The following is a 14334-nucleotide window of genomic DNA, read 5'->3' on the forward strand; positions in this document are numbered from 1 at the left end:
ATTAAAATCAGCTAAAGGAAGTGTTCAGATGATTAAAATCAGCTAAAGGAAGTGTTTAAATGATTAAAATCAGCCAAAGGAAGTGTTCTGATGAATAAAATCAGCTAAAGGAAGTGTTCAGATGATTAAAATCAGCTAAAGGAAGTGTTCAGATGATTAAAATCAGCTAAAGGAAGTGAAGGTTTGTGGTGAATTTGAAGCACGATGTGTTCGAGCGCCGTCAGAAACCTGGACCTCACGGTTGCGTTTCTCCTTCCGTCCACCAGGTGGAGCTCTGCGAGGCTCTGAGGAGCAGCGTGGCGGCGCTGCGGGCGGAGAAGCAGGCCCTGGCTGAGGAGCTGCGGCGCCACCAGGCTCTCGGGTCCAGCCTCGAGGTTCTGGTCCAGGACCGGCTGAAAGCCAACGAGAGGGAGAAGTACAGCGTGTTCGTCGGTACGCCACGGCCCCCCCAGAGGCTGACACATAAAAAAAACAAAACATGGAACCGGTGTTGACCCGGTGTTGACCCGGTGTTGACCCGGCGGCTGACCCGGCTGCTGGTTCTGTCTGTCCCGCAGGAGACCTGGACCGGATCGTGAACCTGCTGCTGTCTCTGTGCAGCCGGCTGTCCAGGATCGACCGGTCGCTGCTCTGTCTGCAGAGGGACGAGCTGAGGACGGAGGGCGCCGCCGAGGAGCAGGTGAGCCGCGGCGCCGCTCGACCCGGCCCGGCCCGGCGTCCTGCTGCCCAACAGAGCCGCAGCCTCCATTCAGTTCGGATCAGACAAGAAGCTCAACTAAAAAACAAACATTTCCTTTTAGATTTTAACATAAACTAACTTAAAAATATAGATTTTATGGCCTGAACTTTCCTTTAAACCACTTTTGATATGGTTTTAAACCTGAAAATGTTTTTATTGTTAATTTTATATTATATATATTATAACCATTATAATGTTTGGTTACTTTTATCAGTTGTCAAATATTAAATAAATAAACATGCAGTGCGTCTTCTGGCCACTAGAGGGAGCCAAAGATATGAAACAGGACCTTCAGCTCGTTGGTCGTTTTTGGCACTTTATATTAAAGTTCTTTAAACGTTTTTAGTCAAATATAAGGAAATAAAGAGAAGAGACGATAAATTTGTCAGCTGGGTGGTTTCCAGGTCCCGCTCGCAGACAGCAGAGTCTCCAAAACGTCTCGAAACGTTTGCGAGAGACTAAATTGCAAACACATTGAGACCTAATTAGGACTCAATTGAGACAAAATAATTTGCGCAGGAAGTGTATAAACTCTCAGCACGTTTTGGTCCAAATGTTGCGTCATTAGCACCAATTTAGTGTAATTCTATGTTAAAATTTGTCCTTTTTTCCACAGTTTAGTGTCTCCGGTTGTCCTCCGGTTGTCCTCCGTCAGCCTGGGAGGTTCTGGCTTTAAGGCGAGAGCAGAAATGAAAAACTGGACGATATGAAAAAGTCTCCAGTGGACCGTGAACCGCAGTTTGAGGAACGTAAGAGTAAAGAAAATGGACCAAACTGCGTCTTCGTGAGAAGCCGAACGACGAGTTTTATTCTGTCCGACCGAGCCGCGGGTCAGCGTTAGAAATAATCAGGGACAGGGACTGAAACTGAGTGGAAAAGCAGCCAAAGTCCAAAAAAAAAAGAAGCTTTTAAAGACCTTAAAGTCTGGAGAACTGTTTAAAAGTTTACAGGAATAAAAAAGAGCCAAAGATGGAGCCCTGAGGTTCCCCACAACTAATTAGGGACAAAGATATCGTTAAGTTAGACTCCCGTCAGTTTTTAAAAGCGTCTGTTTCTGCTCCTCAGGACTCTCTTCACCACAAACGCTCTCTGCTCCTCCATCAAACCGAAGACGCCCGGGAGCTGAAAGACAACCTGGACCGCCGGCAGCGAGTGGTCCACGCCATCCTGTCGGGCCACCTCGCCGAAGCCCAGCTCCGCGACTACCGCCGCTTCGTCGGCGCCAAACCCTGCCTGCTGATCCGCCAGCGCCACTTGGACGACCTGATCCGGCAGGGGGAGGAGCAGCTGACGCGGCTGGCCGAGAGCCTGCCGGCAGAGCTGGCCGAGGCCTGCTCGTCTCTGGCGACAGGCTCCGCCCACTCTGTCAGACCCACCGCAGTGACGTCGCTCTAACCACGGACGGTTTGAAGGACAAACGAGACACAAGCAGATGAAATTCCTCTTTTTATCCAAGACCCTGAACGCAACGGAACTGTCCCTCAGCGACCGCAGCGGTGCTTTCAGGGACCACGTGAAGGACTTCCAGCCCGCTCTGCCCCTCGCCCACCTACAGTCGGCTCCAAAACTTCCTCCTCTTTTCCCACCGCCGTCCGCCGTAACACGACTACTGTCCGTTTACACAGCTTTTAGCACTTTGCAGCAGTCTGACACTGTTTCCGCCGCTCCGGCTACTTTCACGCCACGTTAACAAGTTTTTACCGCCATCATCTGAACTTTTTTTTTTACTCTCTGCTGTTTTTTGTTTCGTTACTAAACGAAACGACGTGAAGGATTACGAAGCAGTTTAAACCCCAAAGATATTTAATTTTGTACGACATTAAACTGTAAAAGCGTCACGTTTTCATTCTCCGTCTGTTTTATTGTTCCGGTGGAATCGAAGCGAAACGACGAAATCCTCCTCCAGCTGCGAACATCTGTCTCAACGACTCATTATTCCATCTGCGCTCGAAGTTTTCCTTCAATAAAAGCACTTTGTCAGCTTGTTTTTGTTCGTTATTTCGGACGTGACGTCGGCTCGAATCGGCACTGCGGAGTCTCAGGAAGCTGATAGGAAAATTTATTAACTTTTACATAAAAATAACGCTTAAAATCAAAGCTTTGATGCAAATATTTGCCTCTTTGTTACCAGCAGACACGATTTCCAAACCATTTAGTCAAATAAATCTATAAAGAAAAGCTTTTTCGACTAATATCATCTTATGGTAAGAAGAGTTGTAACCATTTTGGTCAAATTCTGAAACCACATCACATGATCTGTATGCTCTCAGAATATCTGATGGAGATGACTCTCAGGTACTACCACACCAAATTTGAGCTCAATATCTATAAAACCGACTAAGTTATGGCCTTTTCCGCGTTTGACAAAGTCTGTCGGCTGTGGCGGCCATCTTGAATCAGGTTGACTCCAAAGGTCGGTGAGTTGCAGAAGCACATCCAGTGATCGCTTCCTGAAAGTTTCATTAAAATCCGTTCAGTGCCTGGAGAGATATTTTGCTAACAGACATGAGTTATCTTTGAGCCTGTGGAACATCCGGGTTACCTGCCGGAATGCAGCAGGTGAGTGTGGGGTTAAATACCTGAGGTGGGCGGGGCTTGTTCGGGTCTGACAGAACCAACCGTCCGACCTTTGAGACGAGCCGCGGAGAGGGAAGCGGAGATGGCCGCGGATCTGACCCAGGACTCGGTGCTGTTCTTCCTGCAGAGCCGCGGAGGTTCGGCCAAGAACTCCGACCTGCTGCTCCACTTCAGAACCTTCCTGCAGGACCCCGCGAACCGGGACCGGAACCGAGAACTCTTCAAGAAGTTCGTCAACTCCGTGGCCATCGTGAAACAGGTCGACGGGGCGTCGCACGTCCTCCTCAGGAGGAAGTTCAGGGGTCATGTCCCCGGAGCCGGGCGGGACTCCCCGGGCATTCCCGCCGGGAATTACACGGAGCCCTCCGCGGTGAACGCCAGCGCGCAGCCGGCGGAGAGCCTCGCTCCGCCGGGGGAAACCGAGCGGAAAGCGGCCCTGCCGGCGGCTGGGATCGTGGGGAAGAAACGCAACAACGTGGAGCCGAAAATAAACCCGAAACTTGAACAACAACAACAAGTAAACATCAGGAATGTCAGTCCTGAACCAGCAACTAGACAGGTTCAGGTGGGGGCTCAGCAACAGGTTAACTGCAGCCCTGATCCAGTAATTAGACCGATTCATTTGGGGGGTCAACAACAGGTAAAAGTCAAAACTGATCCAGTAATTAGACCGATTCATTTGGGGGGTCAACAACAGGTAAAAGTCAATCCTGATCCAGTAATTAAACCGGTTCATTTGGGGGGTCTGGCTGAGTCTTCTGGCTCAGACCAGAACACCAAACTGGGACAGCAGGGGCTGGTTTCAGGCCCCTGTCCTGGTGCTCCAGCTGTGAGGCTCCAGGATCCGGACCCCCCCAGAGGACAGGAGCCTCGTCTTCAACAGGTTCCTGTCCGCCGCTTCAGACACAGACCCAGCTACAAGTCTGCTGTCTCCCAGGATGACGATGACGATGAGGAAGATGAGGAGGTCCCTGTAAGACCAGGATCAGGAGGAGTCTGGCCTCTGAACCCCCCACTCAGTGACTCAGGCAGGACCATCTCTGCTTCGTCACCTTACACCACAAAGTCCCCTAAACCTCCCTCCTCTTCCTCAGCAACAACTCAGATTTACCTCCAGCACATGGAGGAGGAGGAAGAGGAGGAGGAGGAGGAGATCTCGGCCCCCCGGAGCCTCCTGGAGGTCCAACCAAAGCCGAAAGCCGGTTCTGTTCCCATAATCCAGAAACCAAAACAACAAAACATCAGAAACATCAGCCCAGATCCAGTAATTAGACTGGTTCAGGTGAGGGGTCTGGCTGAGTCTTTTGGCCCAGACCAGAACACCAAACTGGGACAGCAGGGGCTGGTTTCGGGCCCCTGTCCTGCTGCTCCAGCTGTGAGGCTCCAGGATCCGGACCCCCCCAAAGGACATGAGGTTCCTGTCCGCCGCTTCAGACACAAGCCGAGCTACAAGTCTGCTGTCTCCCAGGACGATGATGATGAGGAGGAGGTTGAGGAGGTCCCAGTAAGACCAGGATCAGGAGGAGTCCGGTCTCCCTGCACCACAAAGTCTCCTGAACCATCCTCGTCTTCCTCAGGAAGAACCGTCCCTCAGATTTACCTCCAGAACATGGACGAGGACGAGGAGGAGATCCCGGATCCTCAGAGCCTCTTGGAGGTCCGAACAAAACTGGAGGCCGGTTCCGTTCCCATGGAGACGACCCCCATCAGATCCAGCCCGCCTTCAGAGTCGGAGCGCCACAGTGGAGCTCCAGAGACCTCCGGACTGGAGCGTCCTCAGAACCAGCCATCTGGCCGCAGCAGCGTCCCCAGACCGTCATCTGAGGACCAGATCTACGGCGGCGACTGGACTCCGCCCAGCTCCTCCAGAACCTCGGACTGTAGGAGCAGCTCTGAGGGGCTCTGGACCCGAGCAGGTACCTAAAACCTCAGACCTGTCTCTGAAGTCAGGGTACGGATCAAGACCACTACGGGTCTTGGACCCAAATCTAAAAAATGAGGGTTTTGGTTTGACCCGTTTCAGTCCGAACCGAGAACTGAAACCGTTGTTTGGTTTTCTGACCACAGGAGAACCTTCAGGTTTGACGGCGAGCCAGGAAGTTCTCCGGAGACCTGGAAGGATGGCGCCGGAACCTGCGCCGTATCGGGCCGTCCGTTGGCATCGCTCCACAGGAAACCTGTGCGACGAGGAGCTGACGGCGGGCCGCCTGTCGCCGCTGTACCGCTCCACCGACTCGCTCGGCGCGGCGCCGTGGCACCTCTCCACAGGTCAGACCCCCCGATCTGGAAAAGGTTCGCGCCGTAACGACCCGCGCCTTGTTCCGTTTGTGAAGCGGACGCTTTCCTCCGTCCCGCAGGTGATCTTTGCGACGACCGCGAGGACGCGGAGTCGAGCGAGGGCTCCGGCTCCTCCCCTCAGGTCCAGCTGCGCTCGGCGGTGGTGCGGCGGCTCAGCAGCCGGCTGAGGAGCAGGATGTGCCGCAGCCTGGGGACGGACTTGGACCAGATCGTCCAGGAGGAAGGCGGCGAGGACGGCGGCAACGAGGCGGCCCAGCTGGACCGCCTCCACCGGATCTCCTCCTCTCTCAGCCTCCCCTTCAACCTGTCGTCCTCGTCCTTGTCCTCCTGCACCACGCCGCCCCGCAGCCACAGCCCGGCCAATCGCCTCGAGGGGGAGGAGAGACGACACGGGAGGAAGCGGCTCACCTGCAGCGTGTCCTCTCACGCACAGGTGAGGCTGAAACACCTGGTTTAGGCTTTCTTCGACCTTTAAAGCACGATCTAATGTTTGTAGGTAGTTTGGACTACAAAGATGGCGTTTTATGTAGTCCAGGAGAAGCATTTTACTAACCCTCTCCTCCTGTTGGCTCCTGTCCACAGTCTCCGGTTCCCCTGGAGCCCAGGGAGCACGCCTGGATGGTAAACGGCGCGGTGGGGGCCTGGACGGAGATCTTCTCCCTGTTCAGAGAGGACTCGTCCCTGCTCAACAAGCGGGACTTCATCTCCGGCTTCACGGTGCTGCACTGGATCGCCAAACACGGCAACCATCGAGCCCTCAACACTCTGTGGTAAGCTGCCGGTCAGCGGCGGGGGGGAAACGGGACGGGGTCCGAGGCGTCCTCGCTCTGTGGAGCATCTCTGAGCTCAGCGCCTTGGCTGGTAGAGTTCAGATCCTTGGACGTGGGTTCGAGCGGTTATTATCTTACCTGTCGCAGACGGCTCTTTGCGTTTGATTCTGACCAGCCTGAGCGCGATGACGACCCAAGTGGATCGCAGACTTTACTTTATGGACTGGTGTTTCAAGGTTTTATATAAACACTGATTTATGTTTTCATGCCGAATAAAGAGGCTGCTCACCAACAGTTAGCATAGATGCTAACTTTTCACTGGAAGCGCAGAAGAAAAGCTAACGCAATTAGCATCATGTCTGCTAACAGATTTAAGACGTCATGAAGTCAGCCGTGTCGCGATAACTTCCAATATTTTACAGACGGAGGTTCTTCAGGGTCCAGAGAAGGAAAAGAGAAGTACTTACAACTTACTATAGTATGTGAGTTTTTTTTAGTATTTTGGACAATTTACTATAGTATGTGAGTTTTTTTTTAGTATTTTGGACAATTTACTATAGTATGTGAGTTTTTTTAGTATTTTTTACTGCAACGTTTTCCCGCCACGGGAAAGCTACGGTAGCCCTGATGGGACAAACGGCGTTGAGTGTCGGCGCAGATTAACGTCAGCAGAACGGGATCAGAGGAAGAGGCAATCTAAAGCACTCGGCACCAAAACAAAGCAAGAACAGCTGGTTCAGATGAGCCTGTTAGAGCAGAACGTGGATGTACGGCAAGCCCAATGGGTCATAAGTTACTAGCTTTGACATGACTATGGCAAGCCATGCGTGTATTTATTCAAGATACTTGATATCAAGCATCATTTACCCGCGCTGTCACTCAGATGTTTAGTCTCTTTATTTCGTATTTTCACATCTGGAGGACTTATTTGGTTCTTTATTGCTTTTTTCTTTAGCAGGTAAGATAATGACCGCTCAGAACTGCTCCACAGAACCTCACTTTTAGAAAGAACGGATCTCAGAGTTCTGTCTCTCCTGGTTTCAGGTACGGAGTGGAAAAGTTCGGTTTGACCTTCGACATAAACGCCAAGTCGACCGGCGGTCAGACGCCGCTGCACCTCGCCGCCATCCACGGCCACAAGAAGGTGATCCAGCTGCTCGTCCGGAAGTTCGACGCCGACGTGAGGCTCAGGGACACGGCGGGGAAGAAGCCCTGGCAGTACCTGAGCGTCAGGTCGCCGGACGTCCTCCAGCTGCTGGGGGCGCCGCCGCGCGCCGCTCTGACCGAACGGGTCGGGGAGGCGGAGTCCGACTGGCAGCCGAAGCCGCAGCGCCGCCGCCTGCGCCATCACTTCTCGTCGGCCTCGTCAGGTCAGAGGCCGCTGACCTTCACGCAGATGTCCAAGGTCAAACGCTCCTCGTCCATCGCTGCTTTACTCAAACACAAGTCCATTCCCCGGTTCTGGACGGCCCGGGCCGACGACCTGGTTTGAGGCAGCTGGACTCCAGACGTTTAGTTTCTTTTTCTTTGGCGCCGACAGATGTTTTTTTATTTTGCTAATTTTGCGTCAATCGGTGGATTTTATGCTTTTAATTTTTTAAAAACCAAAACATGTTAACCTTTCACCATTCCTACCAAAACAGCAACAAATTATAAGAACCTTTTTTATTTTTCTTACTTGTCACGATCTGAGGGTGACACGAAACACAAAAATGTTTACAAAGACTCGATTAATACGAAACACGACAAATATTTGTTTATTTAATTATCAGGGATGATGAACACATGAATTAATGCAGAATTTATGATGAATTCCTTCAGAACTAATAAACAAACCAATATGGAGTCACGCCATAACTTTAAAGGCACAGTTCAGATTTTTATTTTTATTTTTAAAGTAAAGCACGACGGTGGCAGCATCATGCTGTGTGAAAACGTCGGGGCAGAGACCGAAAATGGCTCACCGCCATCTTGGAACAACTCAGATCTTAAACGTTTCACGCCATTTTATAAACCTCTACATTGCTGCAAGTTTCACATCAGACAGTATTTTTGTCCTAATTGTTCTTAAATTCCTGCCGTAAGTGCTACAGCCAGCTGCTGCTGCTTATTGTGAACTGCTGTGAACTCGGCTCCTCCTGAGGTTTGTTCTGCAACAGGTAAGATATTAACTGTTCGTATGAGTGGTTGAAATAATCTGAACTGAGTTTTAAAGTTAAACGGCTGGTTTAAAAACATACAATCACACAGCATGATGCTGCCGCCACCGTGCTTCACTGGAAAAAAAACGATCCAACCTTATCGCACTTTAAAATGTCTGAAATACGCCTGTAAGCTCGTTAAATCGCCAATTAATGAAGATTAATTTAACATCAAATTAGCCAAAAATGACCTCCATCTCTTTTCTGAGCTTCAATTAGTATTTTATTATTTCTTAAAATAGGAACTAATTCTAAAAAAGTCAAAAGCAAATCTTTCTGAGTGGCTTATTTATTCGAGAAAAGCATCAAAGACGTGAAAATAAAGCCTAAATAAGACAAAACATTTATTTTTACTGAAGCATTAATCTTAAATTGAACTTCATAGCAAACATTAAGGTTCTTTAACTGAAAACCCATGAAAATCCCTGGATTTATAAAGAATAAGAGTAAAAAGCAGCTGATTTAGTGTTAGATGGTGTAAGAAAATTAGATTTTATTAGCTCATTATTGAGTGTGGAACCAGCAGCTGATTGGTTGTTAGTCCTTTAAAGGAAAAACAGGAATTCGTAATAAATTCTGACCTAATTCGAGCTTTAAATCCTCCTGCATTAACTAAAGATTAGCTAATTAAATCGTGTTAGAAAGCATTACAGCTGCGCCTCGGTGTTTCAACATTTGTAAGCAGAAAACCTGGATTTGGAGGATTTATTTCTAATAAATTAGTTTTTTCTTGAAGCAGAAAACTGCAAGCAGGAGTCAAACTTTTTCAGCGTCGGAGGAGTTCGTTTGTCACGTTCTGAGGATGTTTCTCATCGTTTACATTTTTCTCATAGCTTTCATGTTTTGGTTTCTGGTTCTGTCAGTTGTTGACGGAGCCACCACATTCTGGTCCGCTGATTTCAGCAGATTTGTTTTGTTCCGGTTCGGTTTCTCTGAGTCGGTGTGCGAGCAGATGGGTTGATGTAACGTCTGTTTGGGGATAAATAAGGGCGGATGTTTCAGACGAAACACCAAACCGTTTCCAAATCATCTGTCAGTTTGAGGATTATTTCCTTTTCTTCCTGAGTAGCATTTAATCTGAACACATTCCACGTGGCTGAGTTCATAATTGGTGCTAATCCAAATTGTTGACATGGTAACAAACTTCTTAGACAGGATGTTTTTCTTGAACTTGATATGCATTCACAGAAATATAAACCTGTACATAAAATTCATGTCTTTTTATCTCAGTTTCAACAGAAACTGATTTTGAAAACAATCAGAAATGTATCATGTATGTAATAAAACTTGTATTTTTAGTATTTAGTGTGTTTTTACCTTAACACACACCTTGTTTACTGTCATCCTGTAATGAAATTTACAGTATTGTTTTAAAGACCAAACATCAAAGTTTATTTACTGAAGTTTACTGTTTCTTATTTTGTTTTTGATTTTAATAAACTTTGTGGTGGATTTGCATTATTATTGTTTGTATTAAAAATGTATTATCAGTATTGATTATAAGCTAACATTTGTTGAAGACATTAGAATAAACAAATATGAGCTCAGCTCAGCTAATGGGGCTAAGCTAGCAATGCTAAGCTAACAGGATTAGCTAATCCTGCTAATTCTGGTAATTTATTCGCTTAATGATGGGGAAAATTACGGACAAACAATATTTAAAAAAATTCCTTCATGACTTGACAAAACGTGGAACAGTAACAGCGACAAACGCTTATGAGAAAAACGTTTATTATTATGAGCTAATTTTACTACCGAAATGTAAACAGTCTGCTGTGATTGACAGGCGTTGGGCCACACCTCCTTCAGGTCAAAGGTCAAAGACTTTCAGCCAATCAGAGTGGACGTAAGGTGACGTCCCGTTCTGCGCGAGTGCATGAACGTGACAACAGAGAAGTGTAGCCATAGCTAGCGTTAGCATGTTTTAAATACTTTCTCATCCTTTTTCATCGATACTTTTTAATAAAAACAGGAGGTAAAGAAGTAGACCGAACAGATATTTTAATATTTTAATACAACTAAGGAACAAACTGGGAAATCGTAGTTTTGTGTTAATTTGTTGTAGTGAAACAGCTAGCTAACATTAGCTTCGGCACGCTTCCTCCCACTGCTGTCACCGCCAACACCTGCTTTCTGAGCAGAACTTGATCCAGAACCCGGGGATTGACCTGCTGATGTCTGAGAGAAGTCATCTTCTGCTCAAATAAGGTATCTCAAACACATTGCCTGTCTGTTAATTAATACAGCAATTAAGGTGTTTTAATTGTGCCAGGAAGTTGTAGTAATTGTCCGAAATACTAAAAAAACCTCACATACTATAGTAAGTCGTCCAAAATACTAAAAAAGTTGCATACTATAGTAAGTTGTCCAAAATACTAAAAAAAAGTCGCATACTATAGTAAATCGTCCGAAATACTAAAAAACTCACATACTATAGTAAGTCGTCCGAAATACTAAAAAAACTCACATACTATAGTAAGTCGTCCAAAATTGAAAAAAACTCACATACTATAGTAAGTCGTCCGAAATACTAAAAAAACTCACATACTATATAGTAAGTTGTCCAAAATACTAAAAAAAAGTCGCATACTATAGTAAGTTGTCCAAAATACTAAAAAACTCACACACTATAGTAAGTTGTCCAAAATACAAAAAAAAAGTCGCATACTATAGTAAGTCGTCCAAAATACTAAAAAAAGTCGCATACTATACTAAGTTGTCCAAAATACTAAAAAAAAGTCAGATACTATAGTAAGTTGTCCAAAATACAAAAAAACCTCACATACTATAGTAAGTTGTCCAAAATACAAAAAAACCTCACATACTATAGTAAGTTGTCCAAAATACTTAAAAAACTCACATACTATAGTAAGTCGTCCAAAATACTAAAAAAAGTCGCATACTATAGTAAGTTGTCCAAAATACTAAAAAAAAGTCAGATACTATAGTAAGTTGTCCAAAATACTAAAAAAAACACACACTATAGTAAGTCGTCCAAAATACTAAAAAAAACTCACATACTATAGTAAGTTGTCCAAAATACAAAAAAAAAGTCGCATACTATAGTAAGTCGTCCAAAATACTAAAAAAAGTCGCATACTATACTAAGTTGTCCAAAATACTAAAAAAAAGTCAGATACTATAGTAAGTTGTCCAAAATACAAAAAAACCTCACATACTATAGTAAGTTGTCCAAAATACAAAAAAACCTCACATACTATAGTAAGTTGTCCAAAATACTTAAAAAACTCACATACTATAGTAAGTCGTCCAAAATACTAAAAAAAGTCGCATACTATAGTAAGTTGTCCAAAATACTAAAAAAAAGTCAGATACTATAGTAAGTTGTCCAAAATACTAAAAAAAACACACACTATAGTAAGTCGTCCAAAATACTAAAAAAAACTCACATACTATAGTAAGTTGTCCAAAATACAAAAAAAAAGTCGCATACTATAGTAAGTCGTCCAAAATACTAAAAAAAGTCGCATACTATACTAAGTTGTCCAAAATACTAAAAAAAAGTCAGATACTATAGTAAGTTGTCCAAAATACAAAAAAACCTCACATACTATAGTAAGTTGTCCAAAATACAAAAAAACCTCACATACTATAGTAAGTTGTCCAAAATACTTAAAAAACTCAGATACTATAGTAAGTCGTCCAAAATACTAAAAAACTCAGATACTATAGTAAGTTGTCCAAAATACTTAAAAAACTCAGATACTATAGTAAGTCGTCCAAAATACTAAAAAACTCACATACTATAGTAAGTTGTCCAAAATACTTAAAAAACTCAGATACTATAGTAAGTCGTCCAAAATACTAAAAAACTCAGATACTATAGTAAGTCGTCCAAAATACTAAAAAACTCACACACTATAGTAAGTTGTCCAAAATACTAAAAAACTCACACACTATAGTAAGTTGTCCAAAATACTAAATAACTCACATACTATAGTAAGTTGTCCAAAATACTAAAAAAAGTCGCATACTATAGTAAGTCGTCCGAAATACTAAAAGAACTCACATACTATAGTATGTTGTCCAAAATACAAAAAAAGTCGCATACTATAGTAAGTTGTCCAAAATACAAAAAAACCTCACATACTATAGTAAGTTGTCCAAAATACTTAAAAAACTCAGATACTATAGTAAGCCGTCCGAAATACTAAAAAAACTCACAATCTATAGTAAGTTGTCCAAAATACTAAAAAAACTCAGATCCTCTAGTTTGTCATTTGTCGCTCCTGGTTCTGATGTGTCCAACATGTCGGTTCTGGCAGAGGAACTCAGACATGTTCCCTCACGACTGTTTTCTGCAGAACAAGTTTTTTTACTCAGAGGCAGATCTCTGGTTCTCAGCAGCCGTTTTTAAAGTGAAAGAGATTCTCTGGGAACCTGTGATTGTTCCTCAGCTCCTCGTTAGCACGAAGTTCAGAAACGAAAACATCTGAAGTATTTTCTCTGCGAGTTTCGGCGGAACAAACTCGGTGCGTTCCCTCGTCTGTGCCCTCAGAAACAACCGGTCGGACCGGTTCCGTCCACTCACAGAACGGTTCTTCAGCTGCTCATTAACGGAAATCTAGAACAAAGCTGTAATGTTTACGCTAACTCAGAGACTGCGAAGTTGCCAGATGACAGGAAGTCGGATCGTTTCTGGAAACGGGGGACGCTCGAGAGGACAAACGTGTCCACTTTGAGACTCAGCAGGTTCTTCCAAAGTTCTGCTGAAGCCTCTTTTAAATCGATTTTCAGTCACAGGAGGCGGATCTTTAAGGGGGAAGCTCAGCTCACGTGAGACGTGATTCTGCGGCGGTATCTTACCTGTTGTAGACCGCTCTTGTAAACGGAGAAATGGTTTAATTCTCACCTGATTGATGAGCTAACGGCTAGTCTGAGTGGAGCCAGGCCCAAACAGGAAACAGATCTCAGTCTGTCGAGCTGAATATTTTAATATTTCTCACGCTTTTAAAGAACAAATTTATTGTAATTTTATTGTGAAATGTTTCCATTCGTAAAGGAAGACGCTAGAAATAAATGGATTTGCTAAAATAAACTGAAAACGGTTAATTTTGTTAATATTTTTGACAGAAACGTGACTTTAAAAAGTGTCGACGGACAGGTTTTTTTCTGGGTCTTGAGTTTGACGTCCTGAGGTCTGAAATTTGTGGCAAAAGCAGTTTTTATTTCTCTTATAAATGCCGCCGACGTCGCGTCTCGTGCTGCTTTTGAAACCTTTACACTGCTGTTAATTTCACCCAGCAGCAGCAGCTTCCTGTAGCACTTCCTGGTCGAACCAGAGCAGTGCAAAGGTTTTATAAAGTGGCGTTTTTTTTTGACACCGACATGTTTGGATCAGACGAATCTTTCCACAATTCTCTCTTTGTAAACCTTTAAAAAATAACCTCACAGTGAGACGTTCACAGGACGGATGTTTTGTCTTCCAGGTTCCCGGACGAGGCTCGTTGAAGACGAACAGAAGACAAAGAGTCCAGGTGGGTTGGATCTGAAGTCTTTATTTATTGGTGCGTTCAGGGACAGGAAGTCGCCACCAGCAGCTCCTTCAGCAGGAACAACAGAGCTTTTTATACGCAGGAAAATAAATCAAACATCAGGGAGGATTGTCGGCATCAAACTCATTTCTAGCAGTGTAGTTTTTTTTTAATGCTATCGTTAGCGCCGTTAGCTGTGCCGCCGATCACATCGACTCCGACATATTTGAAACTTACAGGTAAAAAACAAAAAC

At 45.0% G+C, this 14334-nt stretch overlaps 2 protein-coding genes and 2 long non-coding RNA genes across 9 annotated transcripts in view; 3 read left to right on the top strand and 1 right to left on the bottom strand.

Annotated features, from left to right (window-relative positions):
* shroom3 (shroom family member 3) overlaps positions 1-2722 on the top strand; it is a 52008-nt gene extending 49286 nt beyond the window's left edge. For 4 of the 5 annotated variants that reach the window (XM_017432934.3, XM_017432935.3, XM_017432938.3 and 1 more), the window contains 3 exons: positions 267-432; positions 558-679; positions 1805-2722. In XM_017432934.3, coding sequence (XP_017288423.1) covers positions 267-432; positions 558-679; positions 1805-2134 — 618 coding nt within the window. In that variant the 3' untranslated portion in view covers positions 2135-2722. Of the gene's footprint in view, positions 1-266; positions 433-557; positions 680-1355; positions 1715-1804 lie in introns of those variants that run through there. The other variant, XM_037979609.1, reaches the window with a different exon arrangement.
* LOC119617693 lies at positions 2411-3457 on the bottom strand. Its single transcript, XR_005234057.1, has 2 exons — positions 3319-3457; positions 2411-3189 (listed from the first exon to the last, which is right to left on the bottom strand). It is a non-coding gene; the product is annotated as an uncharacterized LOC119617693 (long non-coding RNA).
* Positions 3331-10043, top strand: LOC108245752. Its single transcript, XM_017432911.3, has 5 exons — positions 3331-5232; positions 5384-5584; positions 5674-6047; positions 6197-6384; positions 7429-10043. The coding sequence occupies exons 1-5, from the start codon at positions 3399-3401 to the stop codon at positions 7874-7876; spliced, it is 3045 nt and encodes a 1014-aa protein (XP_017288400.1). The 5' UTR covers positions 3331-3398; the 3' UTR covers positions 7877-10043.
* Positions 10044-10421: 378 nt separating this feature from the next.
* On the top strand, positions 10422-14319 carry LOC112451207. 2 transcript variants are annotated; one of them, XR_003039988.2, is made up of 2 exons: positions 10422-10793; positions 14036-14319. It is a non-coding gene; the product is annotated as an uncharacterized LOC112451207 (long non-coding RNA). The 2 variants fall into 2 exon arrangements; XR_005234048.1 differs by lacking the exon at positions 10422-10793 and adding an exon at positions 13111-13298.
* The last annotated feature ends 15 nt before the right edge of the window (positions 14320-14334 follow it).

This window comes from Kryptolebias marmoratus, linkage group LG14 (assembly GCF_001649575.2).
Source record: "Kryptolebias marmoratus isolate JLee-2015 linkage group LG14, ASM164957v2, whole genome shotgun sequence".
In the NCBI taxonomy this organism is placed as follows: Eukaryota; Metazoa; Chordata; class Actinopteri; order Cyprinodontiformes; family Rivulidae; genus Kryptolebias; species Kryptolebias marmoratus.